This window comes from Geotrypetes seraphini, chromosome 4 (assembly GCF_902459505.1).
Source record: "Geotrypetes seraphini chromosome 4, aGeoSer1.1, whole genome shotgun sequence".
Lineage (NCBI taxonomy): Eukaryota > Metazoa > Chordata > Amphibia > Gymnophiona > Dermophiidae > Geotrypetes > Geotrypetes seraphini.
The window spans coordinates 277,762,032-277,785,944 of NC_047087.1; the positions used below are offsets into that span (position 1 = coordinate 277,762,032).

The window sequence follows — 23,913 nt, forward strand, 5'->3', positions numbered from 1 at the left end:
CACATGAACAGTGCAAGTGGCTTTTTTTAGTGCATATTTTTATCCTGTCAATAGATACATGCTCTAATATGATTATAGACATCAGACAGCTCACTAACTCTTCATTAAGTAAAAAAGCATACAGCAAGGACATGATCGTTCAGCTTCCAGGAGTTAATCTACAATCCTCGTGTATAAGAAGCTTATGTGCCCAGTAGCTCACTGAACGTTACTAGCTGGTATGTGATGATTTTAATGAAAGAGGCACAAGAAAAATACATGATCCTTTAGAGATACCTATTGTACAGTCCTTTCTTTTAATTAAAGGCCAAACCAAAGAAAGAACAATGGGCAGGATTCACTAAACCTTTAAACTGTGCACGATCCATTTCCTATTGCATGCCGGCCGACTGATTCAGTAAAGGCCTGCATGCAAATGGACAATCGTTAGCACGCCCCCTACCCATGGCCAGAGCGATCCCCGCTCATGCGCACACCCTGACAGTAGTGGCAGCCTGCTGTCAGGGCTCAGCCCAGATCTCTCTTGCCTGCTCCCGGACTCTCCTGCTCTCTGCCGCCGTTCCCTGCAATGCAAGCCCGTGGTTTTAAAGCAGGCCTGCACTGCAGAGAACAGCGGCAGAGAGCAGGAGAGTCCAGGAGGAGCAGGGACGAGAGATTGGGCACCGCAGCCTGCTCTCTGCTGCCCCGAAGCTGTGCTCCGAATCTGCTTACCCCGACTCTCCCGCTTTTCCCCAAATCTCTCTTGCTACCCCGCTCTCGCCCCGAATCTCTCCTGCCCTTCCCGAACTGGGAGCCCGTGGTTGTAAACCCACTAATTAAAGCGGGTTAAAACCACGGGCTCCCTCCCCCACGTGAAAATGCCACACAAAAGGCAGGAGGGTTGCCAACTCCCTCTTGCCATGTCACCCCCCTGATCTTGTCTGGCTGGGCCCGGCCCAACTCACCTCCCTCCCTGTTTCAAAATCCAGAGTCATGCTGCCCTCCCACCCATAAACAAACTGCAGGAGGGATGCCAACTCCCTCCTGCCACCCTCCCACACCCCCTACCCATTCCAAACCCCCTTTCCACACCCCCCTCCCCGTACCTTTAACGAAGCAGGAGGGATGCTCAACCCCTCCTGCTCCCATGACTCCAGCGACGACTCTGAGGCCTTAGGCCCTGCCCCATTGCATTATGTGATGCACGGGGAGGAGCATAAGGCCCTGATTGGCTCAGGCTCCTACCTTGGGAGGAGCCTGGGGCGCCTAAGCCAATCATGGACTTCCTTAGGGCTGAGCCTAAGGAAGTCCCTAATTGGCTCAGGCGTCTCTGGCCCCTCCCAAGGTAGGAGCCTTAGCCAATCAGGGCCTTAGGCAAAATATCTATGCCATGGAAAAAAATGAATAAAAAAGACAGGCAGGCCTGTCAAAAAGCCTGTTACCGACAGGTCTGCAGCAGTCGGATTTGGCAATAGTAAAACCCGACCCAAACTAGCCAAGCAATTGTATGTGAATCAATCGCTTGGCTATTTTGCATGGGGTTTTACTAATTTGCATGGGATGATCGGGATCGGATCGCTACAGGCATTAGTGAATTGGGCAGGATGGAAAATTGGTCATTAAGGGCTCGCAAACTGATCGGTACATGATCGGTTTGCTTAGTGAATCTAGCCCAATGACCCTAGGTATATCCACACTGTGGCAGACACACTGCACACGCTGATGAAACATTACCAGTGCTCAAGCCAGCTCCAAAGTTAGGAGCTAAACCAGTTTATATTCCTCGGTTTAAGAAGCCTGCTAATATCCTGAGCCCCATAGGAATAAGGTTGGGGGAAGGGATAGGAAAGGGAGAAGCTATGCTGAATCAAAGCCCCAGAGTCAGGCTTTCCCTGACTCAGGAGAATCCAGGTGGGGGAGGGGAAAGTTGCCCTTTACAAACACTGAGAAACACAAGGGAGAATTCCTGAAACACCTGACATCTGGTGGCCAAAGGAAGCTGGGTGAGTCAGGGCACGCCTTTAGAAGCCAGGAACTTAAATTCAGCTCAGAGGATTCAGAGGGGGAGGAGTTAGCCAGCACAGCTGCCTCCAAAATCCTTCCTGTTGTAGCAATGGAGCAGCTATTAGAGAAAACTGCAGGTTTCTGATCTGAGCTTCCAAGGGGAGCCAATACAGCAGGAACCCAGTGAGTGGAAGGCTATAATGGGGCCAGAACTCATGGAGTGGATCTGAGCAATACATGCTGCCACTGCAAGGCAAGAATGAGGTTTTAAACTGTGTTTTTCCGGGGTGGTCCTTTTCCACTCAGCCATGCTGGCTGGGGTAGAGAGTGTTGGGCCAGTGAAAGCCATGCCCTGTTTGAAGAGAAATTTTTATTTTGAGTTGTGATTTATGCTATTGAGAAAAGTGTGCATAAAAGAATGAACTTTTGAATTTACTAATGAACTGCACAGCTGCCTAAACCAGGAAGGTGAATGAAGGACATTGTAGGAATTGTAGTCTGAGCTAATCACTGAGACTGCGCAAGTGAATGAAGAGCATTGTGGGAATTGTAGTCTGAGCTAATCACTGAAACTGCGCAAGTGAATGAAGAGCTTTGTGGGAATTGTAGTCTGAGCTAATCACTGAAACTGCGCAAGTGAATGAAGAGCATTGTAGGAATTGTGATTTGGACCAATTGCTGGAGTCGGTTTTTGTTTGGAGATGAAAAACCCAGTGTAAAAATGGGAGAAATCCTGATGTACAATGTTGATTGAATGGCAGTGCATTCTGACATCGATAATAATAATAACAGCAATAAAACTTTGATGAACTCTGACCTGTCTCTACTTAAGTTTGTGGAAAATTCAGTGGTCTACTTGTGAGAGTTCATGAGGACATACTGGCAGTAGCCACAACACGAAGAAAGCAAAAAGTGGATCAAAAAGATGACTACCAGTAATCTCCTGGGTACAATATTCAGCATAAAAGTGTAATGTAACATTTCATGTAGATTCATGACCCAACATAATACCATGTTTTGGCATAACAATATCTTCCTCAGAGGTTAACAAACCAGAATCCGAGACTGTTGCAAAATCAGATTGCCTACAGGTAAACTGGATGAAATTGTCAGCCAATGTACTGGTACACACTCTGCAACTACTTGTAGCCTCCGTGAAAAGCATGGGCTATAGTCACTGCCTAATTTAGTGCAGCTGAATATCAGCAGTTAAGGGGCTCCCCATAATTTAAGCAGGCTGGAGCCTTTCCTGCCTGCTTACCGTATTTTCACGCATATAACGCGCACGTTATACATGATTTTACAAACCGTGCATAACCATACGTGTGAGCGCGTTTTACAACTTTTTTTTACATAGTTCCCCCCCCCCCGACGTCCGATTCATCCTGCAGGACCGCTCGCACCCCCACCCCAAAGGACCGCTCGCACGCACTCGCACCCCCACCCCGAAGGACCGCTCGCACCCCCACAGCCTCCCGACCCCCCCTCCCCCATCATGGAGAAGCTCCTACCGTTGTCCTGCTGCTTCTCATGCTGGCGGTCCTGGCCCTTCTGTGAGCCCTGCTTCTGCGCTGCTTCCTCTTCCGGCGGTCCCGCCCTTTCTCTGACGTCGGAAGAGGAAGCAGCGCAGAAGCAGGGCTCACAGAAGGGCTGGGACCGCCGGCAGAGGAAGCAGCAGGACAACGGTAGGAGCTTCTCCATGATGGGGGGGAAGTGGGGAGGCTGTGGGGGTGCGAGCAGTCCTTCGGGGTGGGGGTGCGGGTGTGGGTGTGAGCGGTCCTTCGGGGTGGGGGTGCGAGTGGTCCTGCGGGGGGGTGAATCGGACGTCGGTGGGGGGGGGCATCAGGCTTTCAGGGTGGGGACAGGACTTCAAGGGGGAGAGGAGAGTTGGGGCGGCCAAAGGAGAGTCGGGGCGGACGAAAGGAGAGTTGGGGAGGCATGCGCGGTATACGGGTGTGTGCGGTATATAAAAATTTCTTTACATAAATTAGTTGCCCACGCGCTATACCCGTGTGCGCGTTTTACATGGGTGTGCGGTATATGAGTGAAAATACGGTACATTGCTCTGAATATTGGCAGGTACAATTTTGGCAGCAGTAGATGTAGTGGCGTACCAAGTGCAGGGTGGGGGTGGTATGGGGGGCACACCTTATTAAAAGGACCACTATATTTGTTACATCTCATAAGAATTCCAGGCAAATACAGAGTATTTAAAAAGAAAGAAAGACAAAAAAGAAAAAATAACATTAGAATTTATAGTCCACATTATTGTGGATAGCTTGTTCCTTAGAAAACTGAAAAGGAAACAAGCCTGGGAAAATGATTTATTTCAACAAACAGGCAAAAATATCTATCTAAAGTCACTTATTATCATCAACCTTTGCATTAGTTTCTGAAACTTTTTCCAATAAAGAAAAATTGCCAGTTGAGATGGATCCATAAATACAAACTTATTATTACCATACGATATGAAGCATTTGCATGGGAATTTAAGAAAAAAAAGTAGCTCCCACTGCCAAAACTTTAGGCTTAAGCAGTAGGAACTGTTTCTTCTAAGCTGCGTTTGGCTGCATCTGGAAATACTTTTAATTGTCCACAAAACAAGGACTGTGGGAACATCTACTTTGCAAGTTATTTCTCCTGTTCAAATGCCATCAGGCCCAGGTGTAAAACCTGTCCCTGATGATAAAATAATTACCTTACCAGATGTTTTGACGGTAGTGAATTGAACTGAAACTTCACTTCAAAGTACTGTATCTAAGCTTTGTCAATTTTCATCAGAAATTACTGCAAAGGTAACTGATCATGAGACTCAATTGGCCATAATGGGAAAGAATGGACAAATTAGATGCGTCTGTGTTTGTTACATGTTTCAGCAACATTGAATATTTAAAGATAGTACACGCTTTACCTACAAATGGAGAAGATAGAAAATTTTAATGATATCTAAATGATATCTAAGAATCTTTGATTCTTAAATTTTCCTATCTCCCATTACTTTGCACCATTGGAGCTCCTGAAGATGTACGTATATGAGAAATTAGGATTTTATTATTAGGATTTTATATACCGCCTATCAAGGTTATCTAAGCGGTTTTACAATCAGATACTCAAGCATTTTCCCTATCTATCCCGGTTGGCTCACAATCTATCTAACGTACCTGGAGCTATGGAGGATTAAGTGACTTGCCCAGGATCACAAGGAGCAGTGCGGGGTTTGAACCCACAACCCCAGGGTGCTGAGGCTGTAGCTTCAACCACTGCGCCACACACTCCTCCTACTCTCAGATGGATATATTTACACCTGATAATGTTTATTATATCCCAGGAGCTTCAAAATGGTTACTGAAGAAGGGGGGGGGGAGGTAGATCAGTTGGTATCTCTTGACAGTTTGAATGTCTCTCAATTTCTAGAATCCTCTAAGGATTATATAGCTAAATGAGCAACATTATTGGTTACATTTAAATCAAAAAACAAGCTATTTATAAATATGTATTTTTCTTAACTTTCTTTCCAGGGTCTGTGTCCTTTTGGCATTTCTTCTCTATCTATCTATCTCTCCCTTGCATCCCTTATTCATCCTTGATATTTAAAGTATTTTCCTGTGTCCCTGTACCTGGCCCTATTTTCCTGTGTCCCTGTACCTGGCCCTATGCTCCCTTCATGCTCAGCATCCCTTCACTGTATCTCTGTCCCTCTTCATGTCCAATTTTCCTCTTATACCCCCCTACTCCAGCATCAACATCTCTCTCTCTCTCCCCCCTGCTACCCCCACCCCCTGCTATGGGGCCAGCATCTCTTCTTCTGACACACTGAATCATCTCTCCTCCCCTCCCTCTATGGTCAAGCTTCTGAAGCATCTCTTCCCTCTTCCTACACAAGGTCATTCTTTCTTCCATCCCCCTTCCCAGTCCAGCATTTCTCCTCCTTTGACCCGCACCCCACCCCTTTGTGTGTCCAGTAACTCTCTGTGTCTCCCTCCTCCTGTGTGGGTCTGGCATTTCTGCTCATACCTCCTCCTCCTCTTGTATTGATACAGCATCTCTCTCTGTCCTGTTCCCCTCCCCCTCTCACTCTCAGCATGTGGGTCCAGAGTCTCCATTTATCTCCTGCTGAGCCAGGAGGCTGTGATTTTCCCTTCCGGCCCCCTTCCCCTGCCCAGTAAAGGTGTCCGGTATATCCATTCCTCCCCTCCCTATGCCTTCCCAAAATGGCTCCGCTAGGGCCTTTCCTCTGACAGGTCTGCTAGGAAGTGCCCTCATAGGATGCAGACCTGGACAAGCTGGAAGACTGGGCAAACAAATGGCAAATGCGCTTCAACGTGGACAAATGCAAGGTCATGCATACAGGGAAAAAGAACCCGTTGTTCAGCTACAAATTAGGGGGGGTATTGTTGGGAGACAGCAGACTCGAGAGAGACTTGGGTGTGCTGGTGGATGCATCACTGAAGCCATCTGCACAGTGCGCAGCAGCCTCGAAAAAAGCCAACAGGATGCTGGGCATCATAAAGAAGGGCATAGCAACCAGAACACGGGAAGTCATCATGCCATTGTATCGAGCGATGGTGCGTCCACATCTGGAATACTGCGTTCAGTATTGGTCGCCGCACCTCAAGAAGGACATGGCAGTACTTGAGAGAGTCCAAAGGAGAGCAACGAAAATGGTAAGAGGGCTGGAACACTGCTCATACGCCGAGAGGCTGGATAGGCTGGGGCTCTTCTCTCTGGAGAAAAGGAGGCTCAGGGGAGATATGATAGAGACCTTCAAGATCATGAGGGGCATAGAGAGGGTGGATAGGGACAGATTCTTCAGACTGAAGGGGACAACAAGTACGAGGGGGCATTCGGAGAAACTGAAGGGAGATAGGTTCAAAACAAATGCAAGGAAGTTTTTTTTCACCCAAAGGGTCGTGGACACTTGGAATGCGCTACCGGAGGAAGTGATCAGGCAGAGTACGGTACAGGGATTGGACGGATTCCTGAGGGATAAAGGGATCGTGGGATACTGTTAGAGGTGCTGGGATGTAACACAAGTATAGGAAGTTAACCAGGAAATGAGTATAAACCAACCTGGTCGTGCATGTGCAAGACCGGAGGGTTAGGACTTCGATAGGAAGGCAGGACTTAAATGAGAAACCAAGGTGGCAAGGGAGCCCCTTCTGATGATTCAGACAAGTCTTGACCTGTTTTTGGGCCACCGCGGAAGCGGACTGCTGGGCAGGATGGACCTGTGGTCTGACCCAGCAGAGGCACTGCTTATGTTCTTACGTAGGGAGAGGGAGAGGAAAGAGAGAATGGACTAGGACAGAGAGAGCAAAAAGCGACCCACTGGCTAAGTGAGAAATCCTCGCTGTCCAGCGGGAGTGTAACTTACTATACATAATGTGTGTTCCTGCTGCATTTTATGAGCCTGTGGCTGCTGCAACTGTGGGCACTTATATGGTATATGTGCTTATACTGGGCTGCGCTACTATTCTATAATGTGAGTGCCCATGTTCCATTATAGAATAGATCCCTATCATGCATCCCTTAGTCACCTAAATGGAGGTGCCCAGCAGCAGAATTGTCCCTTAACTGCCAAACCTGTTCCTAATGAAAGATATGTTCCTCATGGGTCTGTCTGTGACTGAAAATGACATAAGAACATAAGAACAAGGGCTGACTGAGCTTGCTGGCGATTCCTCAGTCAGGCACCCCTGCAGCCACCACCCGGCACTTGCCGACTCGGAAAGAGGTCCTCTAACCCTTTAAAATCCTGAGTGTGCCGCGGAGAAAGAGGGCTGACTGAGCTTGCTGGCGATTCTTCAGTCAGGCACCCCTGCAGCCACCACCCGGCACTTGCCGACTCGGAAAGAGGTCCTCTAACCCTTTAAAATCCTGAGTGTGCCGCGGAGAAAGAGGGCTGACTGAGCTTGCTGGCGATTCTTCAGTCAGGCACCCCTGCAGCCACCACCCGGCATTTGCCGACTCGGAAAGAGGTCCTCTAACCCTTTAAAATCCTGAGTGTGCCGCGGAGAAAGAGGGCTGACTGAGCTTGCTGGCGATTCCTCAGTCAGGCACCCCTGCAGCCACCACCCGGCACTTGCCGACTCGGAAAGAGGTCCTCTAACCCTTTAAAATCCTGAGTGTGCCGCGGAGAAAGAGGGCTGACTGAGCTTGCTGGCGATTCTTCAGTCAGGCACCCCTGCAGCCACCACCCGGCATTTGCCGACTCGGAAAGAGGTCCTCTAACCCTTTAAAATCCTGAGTGTGCCGCGGAGAAAGAGGGCTGACTGAGCTTGCTGGCGATTCCTCAGTCAGGCACCCCTGCAGCCACCACCCGGCACTTGCCGACTCGGAAAGAGGTCCTCTAACCCTTTAAAATCCTGAGTGTGCCGCGGAGAAAGAGGGCTGACTGAGCTTGCTGGCGATTCTTCAGTCAGGCACCCCTGCAGCCACCACCCGGCATTTGCCGACTCGGAAAGAGGTCCTCTAACCCTTTAAAATCCTGAGTGTGCCGCGGAACGCGGCCCGCGGATGCGTGCCTAAGGCCGCGTGACCGAAGGGGCGTGGCCTAAGGGGCAGGATACGCCCCTTTGGTGCCCCTTCGGAGCCAGGAGGAGCGAGGAGCATTTGGGAAGAAGAATAATGGGGAAGCGCAAAGCTAAAATTATTTCCTCATTACCATCTAGTGTACTTGGACCAATGGATCGTCATCTTTCAGTGTTAACAGTGACATCTGAAGGTAGGACTGATTTTCGATCTCAATCTGCTTCTCTATCATCCGGTGAACCCACGCCTCCACCTCAACCTCTAACTCCTTTACCAGAGAAGGCTGACTCCATTTCCCAATCGGGATCGGACTTAGCCTCCCCATTACTTTTAGAGTTGGATTCCAAAAAAACTTTAAAGGGGGAACGATTTTCCATGGTGTCTCCTGTTTCTATGCCTACAGGCTCTAATTTTAGGCCTGAGGAGGGTAATAAGACAATTACATTGCAAGATGTCTGGACTGTAGTGAATAGAATTGAAAGTTCATTGCAGGGCACAGTAGTCAAATTGTGTCAATTTTCTTCAGAAATAACAAATAAAGTGGCTGAGCATGATACTCAATTGGTAGATATGGGAAAGAAATTAGATAAATTAGAAACATCTGTTTCTGTAATTCAGTCGTGTGTTGTATCTCAAGTTAAAGACAATACTTTATTACACTTACAGATGGAGAAAATGGAGAATGCTTTAAGATCTAGGAACCTCAGATTTCTGAATTTTCCTTTATCTCATTTTCTTTCACCTTTAGAATTACTCAAAATGTATTTAAAAGATGTATTATCTTATAACGGCTTAGAAAATTTTTCCCCAGATAATCTTTACTATTTGCCTAGTAGTATTACTAAGATTTCAGAGGAAGGGGGGAAAGATCAATTAGTGTCTCCTGACAGCTTGAATATTTCCCAATTTCTTGAGTCATCTAAGGATTATATAGCCAAAAGAGCAACATTATTAGTCACATTTAGGACTGAGTTGGAAAAACAAGACATTCTAAAATTGTATTTCTTGAATAAAAATGCTGTGTTCTGTGGACAACAGATTAATGTTTTTCCAGATGTCTCTAGGCAAACACAACACAGGAGGAAGCAATTCCTACAACTTAAGGATAAAACCTTGGGTGTAGGTGCTTCATTTTTCCTTAAGTTTCCCTGCAAATGTTTGGTGGTATTTCAAGATACCAAATATACCTTTTTGGATCCAACTCATTTAGAGAATTTTCTTATAGATAAACCTAAGTTAGACATTTTGCCTGTTATTAGTGCAGAGGTCGTGATGGAATGATGAAAATGATGATTGTTATTTTGCTTGACTTTAGAATGTTTTAAAGTTAAAGATGTTGATGCTTAATATTGCTTTAGTAAGTTCCAGCAGGAAATAGCCAGCCCCCAATAATGTGGACTTGATGATTACTATTGTTTTATTTATGAGATTTTTATTTCTTTATATTGTTTAAATTTTCCTACATTGTTATATGTTGTAACAATTGATAAAATTCAATAAAGATAAAAAAAAAAAAAAAAAAGAACATAAGAACATAAGCAATGCCTCTGCTGGGTCAGACCTGAGGTCCATCATGCCCAGCAGTCCGCTCACGCGGCAGCCCAACAGGTCCAGGACCTGTGCAGTAATCCTCTATTTATACCCCTCTATCCCCTTTTCCAGCAGGAAATTGTCCAATCCTTTCTTAAACCCCTGTACTGTACTCTGCCCTATTACTCCCTCTGGAAGCGCATTCCAGGTGTCCACCACTCGTTGGGTAAAGAAGAACTTCCTAGCATTCGTTTTAAATCTGTCCCCTTTCAACTTTTCCAAGTGTCCTCTTGTTCTTTTATTTTTCAAAAGTTTGAAGAATCTGTCCTTCTCTACTCTCTCTATGCCCTTCATGATCTTATAAGTCTCTATCATATCCCCTCTAAGTCTCCTCTTCTCCAGGGAAAAGAGACCCAGTTTCTCCAATCTCTCAGCGTATGAGAGGTTTTCCATCCCTTTTATCAAGCGTGTCGCTCTCCTCTGAACCCTCTCGAGTAACGCCATATCCTTCCTAAGGTACGGAGACCAATATTGGACGCAGTATTCCAGATGCGGGCGCACCATCGCCCGATACAATGGCAGGATAACTTCTTTTGTCCTTGTTGTAATACCCTTCTTGATTATGCCTAGCATTCTATTTGCTTTCTTAGCGGCTGTTGCGCACTGTGCCGTCGGCTTCATTGTCATGTCCACCATTACCCCCAAGTCCCTTTCTTGGTTGCTCTCATTCAATAATATCCCTCCCATCGTATAGTTGTACCTCGGGTTTCTGTTTCCAACATGCAATACTTTACATTTCTCAACGTTGAACTTCATCTGCCATCTCGCCGCCCATTCCCCCAATTTGTTCAAGTCCCTTTGCAATTCTTCGCATTCCTCTTTAGTCCCAGCTCCACTAAATAGTTTTGTATCGTCCGCAAATTTTATTATCTCACACTTCGTGCCTGTTTCTAGATCATTTATGAATATATTAAATAGCAGCGGCCCGAGCACTGAGCCCTGCGGAACACCACTCGTGACCCCCATCCAGTCCGAGTAGTGGCCCTTCACCCCTACCCTCTGTTTCCTACCCGCCAACCAGTTTCTGATCCATCTATGTACGTCTCCGTCCACTCCATGGTTCTTCAGTTTCCGGAGTAGACATATATCAATGGAAGCTTTATTGTACATGTAGAGCTGTACTTCAAACTCAATTTAACTTTCACTTTGTCAGTAAAGAGCAAATGATGAAATAAATTACTGAATCTAGAAGTGACTATTCTATAAACTTTACTTCAGGCGTGTGCAGTTCCAGGATCAGTTAAAAAAAAAAAAAAGGGGGTATTGTTTCACATAACTATTCTTGAATTATTTTAGTCAGGTTTTTTTTTCATAGCTTTTATTTTTCATGTGATTTCTCACAATAAACTATACAAGACCAGCCATAGAACAAAAGCTGAGCAAATCAACAAAGACTTAGGGCTCCTTTTACTAAGCTGCGATCGTGGTTTTAGCGCACGCTTAGCACGTGCAGAATTGCCACATGCGCTAGATGCTAATGCCAGCATTGAGCTGGCGTAAGTTCTAGTCACGTAGCGCTGGTTTAGCGTGTGCGGCAATTCTGCGCATACTAAAAACGCTATCACACCTTAGTAAAAGGAGCCCTTAGGCACCCCATCAGGGTGTTTTGGGTTTTTTGTTGTTGTTGTTCCTTTTCAAACTAAAAGCTAGTACTGTATTTTCATGCATATACCGCGCACCCGTGTAAAATGCGCATACGGGTATAGCGCGCGGGAAACTGAAATTTATGTAAACAAATTAATATATAGCGCGCACATGCGTATACCGCGCATGCTGCTCCTTGAATTAAAACCTCCTTCTGCCGTCCCGACTCTCCTCTCGCAGTTCTGCCCCGAATCGCGGCCCTGCTCCTGCCTTGACATCCCGACTCTCCTCTCGCCGCCCTGCCCTCTGCCCCGACTCTGCCTGTCCCCCCTTAAAGGTCTGCCTGTCCCCCTTGAAGTCCTGTCCCCACCCTGAAAGCCTGATGCCCCACCCCGAAGGACCGCTGACCCCCCCCACCCTGAAGGACCGCTCGCACCCCCCCCCGACGTCCGATTCATCCCCCAGCCCTCCTCCCCGCACGGAGAAGCAGCCTACCGTTGGTTCCCGATGCCAGTGAGCCCTACTGCTTCCTCTGCCGCGGTCCCGCCCTTTCTCTGATGTCAGAGAAAGGGCGGGACTGCGGCAGAGGAAGCAGCGCAGGGCTCAGAGAAGGGGCGGAACCGCCGGCAAAGGAAGCAGCAGGGCTCACTGGCATCGGGAACCAACGGTAGGCTGCTTCTCCGTGCGGGGGGGGGGGGCTGGGGGATGAATTGGATGTCGGGGGGGGGGCGAGTGGTCCTTCAGGGTGGGGCATCAGGCTTTCAGGGCTGGGGGATGAATCGGACGTCGGGGGGGGGGAACTATGTAAAAAAAAAAATTGTACAACGTGCTCACGCATATAACGCGCATGGTTATGCTCGGTTTGTAAAATCGTGTATAACGCGCACGTTATATGCGTGAAAATACGGTAATTTGATCCAGTTCCTGGGCAGATTGATCAGTACAGCACAGTAAAAATTCTCATCTCTCAAACTGAGACACAGAAGTATTGCTCTTTTCCTGCGTATCAAGAACATTAAATCTGAGAGATGAAACAGACATAATTTCTCAACCTGGTTGTCCTCAGAATTTTCAGATAAGGCATTTTGCATGATGGTTTCTGGCACCGTGTACTAGGGACTCCTTGAACTATCCTCTGAGTCAATATTTGGCAAGGAACATTCCTCGTGGTATGTCGGTGGATCTAAGTGAGAGAGTGACAAATGAAAGCCAACCCAACAGCCTGTGACCCTTAAAGTGCAAATAAACATTATATATTCATATTTGTTTTGACAGCACAAGAGGGATACTTTGAAGATGACCAAATACGTGGAACTTGTTATTGTGGCTGACAATCGAGAGGTAAAAAAAAAAGACCTATTTAAAATGTCTTTGTTTTCTTTTGCTTTCATTTTTGCTGAACAGTGTAAAACTTGGGAGATAATGCTGTGAATGGGAAAAATAATGTACTAACTATTAACATGTTTTTTGAATTACAACAGTCGGCCAAAAACTGAAATGTCAGGAAATGAGTGCTGAGTTCATCAAACACTAGGAAGGGAAATAAGATTCTTCTATATGTGCCCCATATGTAAAATCTGGACCCATAGACCCACCCCTGGCCTGCCCAGTTTCACCCATCCCTACCCCATTATGCCCCGCCCCCCTCAGCCTGCCCATCGGGAGGGAGGGCATCCACGCATGCGCCCATGCCCCTCCCAACACAATCTGCTCGTCAATGTCCGGACAAACCTAACCTGACTGTGGCTTTTGAGGACCGGAAATGCCCACCCCTGCTCTATACTATAGGAATTAATTTCTAGTTGAGATACACAGCTTTGCATTTCAGTTCCAAATTAATTTCTTAGCTCAGAAAAAGAGTTTGATGATGTTACTGTCAGCATTTCTAACATAACAACATTGTTGTTTTTCATTGTAAGTTTCAGAGACAAGGAAAAGATGTGGAAAAGGTTAAACAGAGACTGGTTGAAATTGCTAACCATGTTGATAAGGTAAGTGAACTTTAGATGAATTTCATTGTATATTTATAGTGGGCTTACAAATAACACAAATGTTACTTAAAACTAATGGTGTCAGCTTGGTGGTCCACACAAATAGCAGCCCTAACTATTGACTCTACCCGGTTAGCTTCCAGATGCCTCCAGAGACCCAGTGCCCGTATAATTCCCAGCACTAAATATCTGGCTGCTGACCGTTGCCTGTTATACAATTACTCTCCATATGCGTAACGTATGCTTCATTGTCCTATTCCTCTTTTTTTTTTATGCAAGTTTCTGTGATAATTATAGCTGCTTGATCCCACTAGATATTGTTGTTAGCTCACCTTTTCAGCAATGGTTACATTTGGAACCGGTACATATTCCCCTGTCCGCTCAGGGCTTTATAATCTAAGTTTGTACCTGAGGCAACAGAGGAGTAATAATAATAATAATAATAATTTTATTTCTTATATACCGCTATACCCTAAGTTCGAAGCGGTTTACAGTGAAAGTCGTGTCTAGAGAGAGTACAGTGTTAACAGTAGGATACAGGATAATACAAAGTGAGCAGGTACTGGGTGATTACAATAAGGTACAAGATATTAACAAGAAAACAGTTACAGGATGTTTACAATAAGATACAGGATGTTATACTAGGTTATAGGATGATACAATATAAACAGTTACAAGAGATCAATGCTGTTTGCTGCTAGATATATATAATGTGCGTAAGAGAGTATGTGACTTACCCAAAGTCACAATAAATGCCAGTGGGATTTGAACCCGAGATTCTTTGGTTCTTACCTGCTGCTTTAACCGCCAGCTACTCCTCCATAATTACATGTTTTAATAAATCAGATATAGCAGCTCTAAAACTTGAGGTAAGTATTCAGCAGCAGACTGAATTTCGCCCAACCATGTTTCGGCATACATTTAAAAGGATTAGAAATCTGTATAAGGAGTGGGGTTCGACCATGATGGCAGCATGATAGTTTGTAGGCTCTTAGCTCTCCATGTTGTAGCTGGGAATTTTTATTTTTCTTCTTGAAGCAATGCATCATACAAAAAGGAAGGGTGTTTTGAAAGTGGTTACCTCCCTAGCCTGAGCTAGGAGACCCCACAAATTTTGGGGGAGTACTATAGTTGTACATGGGCAAAGCATTATTAAATTATCCCTTCATGACTTAAATGACCAGCGACATCCATGTAAGTATCAGAAAACATTTTTTTAAAAGCACCTTCTTCTACCACAGAAGTGTTTCTGAGTATCAGACCCATTTCTGCTTTCTATGATATACTCATTAAAACAAAGATATAGATTTTTCTTTGAAATGATTTTCTTAGCTATCATTCATAAATCTACATTAATCATTGCCATCTCTTGTTTCTCATCTAGAAGCTTTTCAACAGTTGGTATAATTCAGTTTTTAATGGCCTGCAAAAGTATCTTTAGAGTTCTGTCATATCAAACCAATTCTCGTATAATCTCCTCAATGCTCTACTTTATTGATTTAAGTGACTGGAATAAAGATAATATAAAGAAAGTTTGGGGAAATTCTCCAGTGATGTCTGTGTGACTAATGAGATGTATGAGAAGGCCATTTTCGATATGATGTCCAAACCCGAGTTTAGATGTTTTGCAGAAGATGCAAAAAAAAATCCAGTACTAATCATGCCCATTTTCAAAACTGCAAAATGTCTATACAATTTATTTTTAATGGCTATTTTTCAGATTTGCATCCATCTTTTTGAACAATCAATTTTTTTAAAAGGTCCCTGTTCAAAACAAGCCATTGGCATATAGGAGAGGCCAGCATTTGTAGTAGATTATCACTTATATAGTGCTGAAAGGCGTACGCAGTGCTGTACATTTTGACATTTATAGACAGTCCCTGCTCAGAAGAGCTTACAATCTAACTTGGACAAACAGACATGACATATAGGGCACCTCAGGGGCCACTGCAGTGAACTCCGAAACCCACCCAAAACTATTGGACCCAACTGTACACCACAACAATAGCCCTTATGCCTATAGATGGCACCTAGATGATGGTCCAGTAGGTTTTGGTGGGCTCTCACACTCTACCACAAGTATACTAGTTAGAATGAGACATCTGAGGTCCACTGTGCTGACCACTAGGCTACTCCACAGACCTGCTTTTGATTAATTTTTATAAAATTGTGTACGTTTGTTTTCTACCTTGGAGAAGGTGTAGTATTACATTACATTAGAGATTTCTATTCCGCCATTACCTTGCGGTTCAAGGCGGATTACAAAAGAGTTATAAACAATGGGTTACAATGGAAGATCGGTCATTTCTAGAGAGGTTAAAGAGTAGATCAGGTAGTATCTGTGTGGCGTGAAGAAGGAGGGAGGAAGGAAGGTAAATGTGATGTTAGGACTGTTTCAGGAATTTCTTGAAGAGTATAGTTAATTTCTTTTCTGAACATCTTGTAATCTGGGGTAGATATTGGTAGATTGCAGATCTGTTTATCTAGTTTTGCTGCTTGAGTGGCTAGGAGGCCATCGTGTAGGGGGGTGAATGGGGTGGTGTTTTTCTATGTCTGGTTGAGGTAGTTAGGATGAGGCGGTTGTTCAGGTAGGTTGGGCTGTCTCCATTTAAGGATTTAAATAGCATACAGTAGAATTTGAATAGTAAACTATAATATAAATAGAATATAAATACTGTAATAAACTATAATAAATATAAATAAACATATCTGTGTTTGCGAATCTGTAGGTTCTTTGAGTGAGGAACATTTTCAGCCTGGGAAATTTATTTATTGGGATTTATTTATTACCTTTTCATGAAGAGATTCACCCAAAGTGGTTTACAGTACATTGATAGCAATCAGATACTCGTAGATATTTTCCTTATCGGTCTCAGCATGCTCACAAACTGTACTTCATATGTTCAAACTGTACTTCATATGTTCAAACAGAACATAGAGTATAATTCTGACATCTTAAAAATGTTCCTATTCACTTAATGGGAGAGTGTGGCACAGTGGTTAAAGCTACAGCCTCAGCACCCTGAGGTTGTGGGTTCAAACCCACGCTGCTCCTTGTGACCCTGGGCAAGTCGCTTGATCCCTCCCATTGCCCCAGGTACATTAGGTAGATTGTGAGCCTGCTGGGACAGACAGGGAAAAATGCTTGAGTACATGAATAAATTAATGTAAACCGTTCAGAGCTCCCTTGGGAGAACGGTATAGAAAATTGAATGAATAAATAAATAAAATAAAATATATATATATATGTAGTACATAGGAAGGTTTCTGATATTGATTAGGCTTGCAACACTGTCTGACTGGAAGTTATATATCTGATCTTGAGTGAAATGGTGTGATCTTGAAACAGTCATGTAGAAAGAGGATGGAGGGGTGCTGTCCCGGGTGCCATCTTTGCACTTCTCCTCTCTGCCCCCTCCCACACACCTCTTGACATACTGACTGGTGCGAGCAACATCTTCCACCTGCTCCAGCCTCGGCTCCCTTCTGACATCACTTCCTGGTTGCGGAACAAGGACGTGACATCAGAAGGGAGCCGAAGACAGGATGAGCGGCAGGTGGAAAATGATGCTCGTGTTGTGAACATTTCAAGAGGTACACAGGGCAAGAGGCACTCAAGTGGTGAGGTGAGGGGTGTGTATGGTGCGGCAGGAAAGTGTTGCTGGATACCAACCTCCCTAGCTATGCCACTGTCTTTAAATAGAAATTTCCAAGTCAAATCTTAATTTGATATCACCCTTTCCACCTAGCATAAATTGATTCCCAAAAATTCTGATTAATTATGGTGCTTGATCCAGCCTAAGAATGTTTGTAGTCGAAATCATGAAACCTGCATCTTTCTTCTATTTTAGTTCTACAGGCCCCTGCGCATTCGAATAGCTTTAGTTGGCGTTGAAGTATGGAATGATGTGGATAAGTGTTCGATAACCCAAGATCCTTTCACCAGTCTCCATGAATTTCTGGATTGGAGGAAGCTGAAATTACTACCTCAGAAACCCCACGATAATGCCCAGCTTGTGAGGTACACTCACATGCCTATCTCCACTATATTGCTGCGATACTACTGACACCAGCATTGTATGCGATAATTCTCTTCAGTAGATGGCTCTTTCCACACTGTGGAGATATTTACAACAGGGTTTCTCAACCTGCGGTACCCAAATATAAATGATAATTAACATTTTCTCTACATACATTGTGCTTTATGGGGTTGGTTTTTTTTTTATTTTCTGGCTACCATTATGTATTAATAAGATTATATTGTATGTACGAATATATGAAAAATGGATGGAAGAAATTGCATTACAATTAGTATTATTATTATGGGAGTGGAGTCGGGGCGGAGTTTGGCCGGGCCTGGGGTGGAGTTTGGCCGGGGTACTCGGTTGGTATTTGTTAGGCTTAGGGGGGTTGAGAAACACTCATTTACAACACCGAATGTCCTTGGTGTGTCCCTGGGCATGTGCAAGGGAATTCCATAAATGGCACTTAAAAATTGTGCAAACAAATTTGGGCACGTATGCAATTGAATTGAGTGATGAGCTCTATTAGCACTATAATTGGGTGCTAACAAACAATTAGCATTAGTTGGCAACAATTTGGATGTATGAGTGCATCTTGCTAAGTGCTTATGCAAATCCTTTAGCGTGCAGTGGAAAAGGGGTCAGGACTATGGGAGGGGCACAGGGGGTCAAGGGCATTCATTACAGATGAGCACGCTGTTAGAGTTCAGAGCGCCGTTTGTAGAATAGCACTCGGCACGCATTTTTTCGGCATCCAAATTTGAATGCCATTTGCTGACTTTCATCCTAAAAGTGCAATTCTGGAATCTAGGTTCCATTACATGTGTGCTGCATGCATAAATGTCTAAAATATAGCGCTTATGCAGATACATGCGCAAATATCCACTTAATTGCTAGCAGGGCAGCTATGCAAATACCCGCTTAACATACATAACGCATGTTTGTAGAGGGGATGTCCACTTGGGTGGAAGATGGCCAGAAGAGAGGCAGGGTTGCCATTTGCATGCATAACATACAGAATATTGTAAATTACATGCATCCTTGCCATATTTAGGTGCTCATACTTTTGTCAGCCCTATGACTAAGGTTACCAAACGTCCGGATTTCCCCGTACATGTCCTCCTTTTCGAAGAAAGTCCGGGGGTCCGGATGGCTTTTCAAAACCCAGCGCTTTCCGACGTTGGGATGGCATCTGCACGTACGTGGATGCAATGCAGTGACTTCACGCGCATTCACGCATGCATGCAACATCATCATCACACCAGCGCATGCGCAGATGCCCTCCTGACAAGCGGCCAGGTTGAGGGGGCTGGGGGCGGGACCATGGGTACAAATTTTCGTTCCCAAAAATCTGGTAACTAGATGACTAGTGTAACTGTAGGCTTGCAGATACTGGGTTGTGTTAGTACAGGTTCACAACACTGTATCCAAAATGTTCGGGATCAGAGACATTTCAGATTGTAGAATTTTTCGGTTTTTAGAATGATGTGTCACCAGTGGCCGTAGCGTTTCATATTCATCACCTGCAGGAGCTCTGCAGGCTTCTCTCTGATGCTTCCTGCCTTGCTGACATCACATCCTCTTTCCTTCCTGGCTGGACGTGACAGAGAGAAGTGGGCGGGACAGCAACAGGAAATGAATATGAATCACTGCGGCCACCAGCAACACTTCAGAGGTTCAAAAGTGTAAGGTAAGATGAAAAATTCTGAACAATTATCAGCGTAGAGTGAAGTCTTTAAAGTGACTTTGAGGCCAAGTTTCACCTTTTATGCTAAAAGTAAGCTTTTAGTTTTTGGAGCTTTTTGGTTTTTAGAATTTCGGATGTTCTGTAACATCTAGGTTGTATTACAGAACAGAATCTTACCATGTGGCCTCAGGGCATCTAATTGGAGGTGCCCAGTTATAGAATGCCCCCCCTTACTTTTACACATCAGATCAAGAAGGGAAGTAGATGTGAGTCATTAGCAAGTAACTGAGATCTCATGCTAGTATTATATAACAGATTTGACACACCAATGTGCTATTGTAGAATATTAGCTAAGCACTCAAAATTGTAGTGCCTAACATAAGAACAAAAGCAATGCCTCTGATGGGTCAGACCTGAGGTCCATCGTGCCCAGCAGTCCGCTCACGCGGCAGCCCAACAGGTCCAGGACTTGTGCAGTAATCCTCTATCTATACCCCTCTATCCCCTTTTCCAGCAGGAAATTGTCAAATCCTTTCTTGAACCCCAGTACCGTACTCTGCCCTATTACGCTCTTTGGAAGCGCATTCCAGGTGTCCACCATACGTTGAGTAAAGAAGAACTTCCTAGCATTCGTTTTGAATCTGTCCCCTTTCAACTTTTCTGAATGCCCTCTTGTTCTTTTTTTATTCGAAAGTTTGAAGAATCTGTCCCTCTCTACTCTCTCTATGCCCTTCATATCTCCTCTAAGTCTCCTCTTCTCCAGGGAAAAAAAACCCAGTTTCTCCAATCTCTCAGCGTCTGAAAGGTTTTCCATCCCCTTTATCAGACACATTGCTCTCCTCTGAACCCTCTCGAGTAACGCCATGTCCTTCTTAAGGTATGGCGACCAATATTGGACGCAGTACTCCAGATGCGGACGCACCATAGCCCAATACAATAGCGGCCTTTATTGAATTGACCCCTAAGAATTTCCCCAGTCACCCTTCCCCTCAGTGGTGCAGTAAAAGGGAACAGAGGATGGCCCATCCCAGGCGCCATCTTCATGGGGGCACCGACGCCTCTCTTCCTCTCCACCCCTGTATGAGAACCTCTTGAAATAATCACCGGCACAAGCAGCATCTTCCACCTGCTGAATTTCCCCAGTCACCCTTCCCCTCAGTGGTGCAGTAAAGGGGAACAGAGGATGGCCCATCCCAGGCGCCATCTTCATGGGGGCACCGACACCTCTCTTCCTCTCCACCCCAGTATGAGAACCTCTTGAAATAATCACCGGCGCAAGCAGCATCTTCCACCTGCTGCTTTCGCCAGCCTTGGCTTCCTTCTGACATCACTTCCTGGTCACGGGACCAGGATGTGATTTCAGAAAGGAGCCGAGGCTGACGTGAGCAGCAGGTTGAAGAGGTACATTTCAAGAGGTATGTGGTGGGGTGGGGAGAAGTATCAAGTGGTGATGGGCAGAGGCACATGGCATGGTGGGGAAGAGTAGGGGGCACACAGCGCAGTGATTCTGGGTGGCACCATCCTGGGTGCCAACTTCCCTAGCTATGCCACTGCTTCCCCTCCTTTTTCCTTCCTCTTCTTCTGTTCCTTTAATTCTCTTTCTGTCCATGTGTTCAGGGTTCTAAGTTTCACTTTTTTTTTTTTTACTATCAAACAGTATCTAGGCAGTTTACAAATCGGTCTGTAATAAGTGCTTCTTTTCTGTCATCTTGCTTTCAACTTTTATTCTTCCTTTTCACTTTCCCACTCCCCGTCCAGTTTCATCTGCCTCTCTCCCAGTACATGGAGCCAGTGCCAAATCCTCTCCAACTGAGCAATGATATTAAAAGCCAAAGAGATCAAGGCAGGGCACGCACCGAGGACTGGGGGAGGAGGGGGGGACTCAAACCATATTTTAGAAAAAAACCCAATTCTCATGGTTTATAGTTCCAGAAACATCATGTGAACCCTAATAGTCATTCAGGGCTAGTATTTCTGGCACCCATCCCCTTCTTGTTCATTTCAGAGCTGTATTAATTTAATTATCCTCGGTTCAAAGGGATTTTGAACTCTGGCTCATTTCTAGCTTTATCCTATGTGGAGAGGAGAAAGTTGAATGTATATTGCTCAAAATTCATGGAGGATTTATAGCGTCATCTTCACTTGCTCTCTGTGTGAGACAAATAGCTCTATATAACATCCAATTTTTCTCCTGCTGACAAAGATACAGAGACTTCCACAGGTGAACTTAAGGGAAGTATTGCACAAGAATTGATGTGCACCCAACAGTAACTGGCACATCACAATTGTACGCTAAAACTGTATTTGTGCTTCTCTTGTACAGCTATCTCGGTGCTGTCCATATGTGACTGTCTGATAAAGTTTGTCCTGCCAAGGTTGTAAATGCAAAGATAGAAGACCTGAAAGAAAATCAAATGGAGGGTTTTTTTTTTTTGGGGGGGGGGGTTTGTATCAGGAGTGTCTATCTGTGTCTTTAGGTTTCTTTTACTAAAATGCAGTGAAAAGCACTTGCCATACTGTATCCCCTGTATTCTATATATGGTGTTCAAAGTTAGGTGCAGACAGTGGCATAGTAAGGGTGTGCGATCAGCCCCGGGCACCGTCTTGATAGAGGCGCTGGCACCCATCCTCTTCTCCACCCCCCACCCCCAATGTCGCAGGCACGCGTGCCCCTTCCCCCATACCTCTATGTTTAAATATATTTATTGAGCTTATCAAGAAAATCAAATAAACAAAGAGAAACACAAACAAGCTCAAATTTTTGTACAATATACCAGTCAATATTCCCCTTATCCCTTCACATCCTACTCCCCCCCCCTTCCCCCGGGTCCTCCTCCCAAGTATAATTCCAACACATTCAATGTTCCCGGTACAAGCAGCAACCCCAACCTGCTCGTGCCAGTGTCAGTTCTTCCTCTGACATCACTTCCTGGACCCACACCTAGGAAGTGGCATCAGAGGAAGAGCCGACCCTGTCTGATAACCCTACATGGGTGGAGCACCCGGGACTGAATGTTTGGGAGTTGAGGCAGTAACGTTCTGCCTAAGCCAGAAGCCAGTGTGTTTGGAGTTTATTTTATCTTCTTTTTCTGAAACTTTAATTTTTTTTTTTTGGCTACGCTGTTCCAGGACAATTAGAACTGCTAAGAAATGTGAATGTACCACAGTCTGGTGAATTTATGGGATGTACCAGACTGCCTGGTAATTGAGGCTCGTTACCAGCCAGTTAAACAAGAGCTTGAAAAGCAAAGGAATAGTGTTGGAAAGAAAAGTGTGATTCTGAGGCCAGATTGAAAGGCACATACCCTAACTGGGGTTTTTCTTTTTTCTTTTTTTGCCTGAGCAAGCGTCTCAGGTGGGACTCTGAACTACTGGACTGTTGGAGTTTTTTTGTGTGAAACTTTTTTTTTTTTTAATGCCCATATTTTAATTTAAGGTTTACCAAAAGGGAAGTTTATTTGAAAGTTTATTTTTGCACACGTTTTGCTGTCTGACATTGATTTAATAACAGAACTGTGCTTCAAGTATTACTGTGAAATTACTTTACCCGAGAGTGAAGACTGGTGATCTCTGCACAGATAGAAAAGATGCTAACGTTACAGTCTCTGAAGTATTACATAACAGTGGGCATGGGAGTCACTGTTCCTTAGGACTAAGGTCACACACCCCTCCATGTAGACAGGATACCTTGGCAGGTTACCACCTTTCCGGCTAAATGTCCCCTGCATCTGAATTCTCTATATGGCGCCGATATTGACAGCTGCCTAAAAAGTGGCCGCCGATTGCATGCCAATCGTGCAACGGTGTCATAATGAGAATCACACCACCGAGAAAGATAGGCTAGGGTTTTCTAGAACGACATTTCTGGCGCCTGTCTCGCTGTGAATCGCACCTACATGGGTGCTTTATGGCCGCTTCTGGCATTAGCTACGCCCACTGTGGCATTAGGCACCATAAAGCACCTAGATAGGTTTGATTCTGGTGCCTTTTATTTAGGCGTTAGAAGGCGCTTTAATGTTGTGGGGGGGGGAGGGTTTGCCATTTTAAATGGTGTTTCTTAATTAATTTAGGCACCTAAGTATAAATGCTGTATCTAGAATTTCCCCCATGGTGCCTAAAACGTAATTCTGTAAAAATGATATGCACCTCATATAATCGCAGTTAATGCCAATGCATGTCATAACTTTTAGGCTAAATCCTGCACCAAAGTTATTTGACGACCAGTGGGTCAGCGCATAACTTCGAGGATCACCCATGATCTGCCCCTAGCCATCCCCCCCTTTTAGATGTGCATAAAATTCTAATGGTTGCCAATTATCAGTACCGACTGAGCCAATTAATCAAGTTGTGCGTGCACATCAGCTATGTGCACCAATGTGCACGTACAACCTTCAGCGCCATATACAGAATTTGGGGGGGTTAGCAAACATCATCCCGGCACCTAACTTTGGCTGACCTTTACTGAATTTCCCTCCTATGCATAAATTAGCAATATTAATTTGTTGCACAGGAAGGGGTCAATTCT

The 23,913-nt window shown here is 45.0% G+C and overlaps 1 protein-coding gene across 2 annotated transcripts in view; it reads left to right on the forward strand.

Annotated features, from left to right (window-relative positions):
- ADAM12 (ADAM metallopeptidase domain 12) overlaps positions 1-23,913 on the forward strand; it is a 711,117-nt gene that overhangs the window by 470,269 nt on the left and 216,935 nt on the right. For both annotated transcript variants that reach the window (XM_033941188.1, XM_033941189.1), the window contains exons 7-9: positions 12,964-13,029; positions 13,608-13,679; positions 17,531-17,700. In XM_033941188.1, coding sequence (XP_033797079.1) covers positions 12,964-13,029; positions 13,608-13,679; positions 17,531-17,700 — 308 coding nt within the window. The remainder of the gene's footprint in view (positions 1-12,963; positions 13,030-13,607; positions 13,680-17,530; positions 17,701-23,913) is intronic.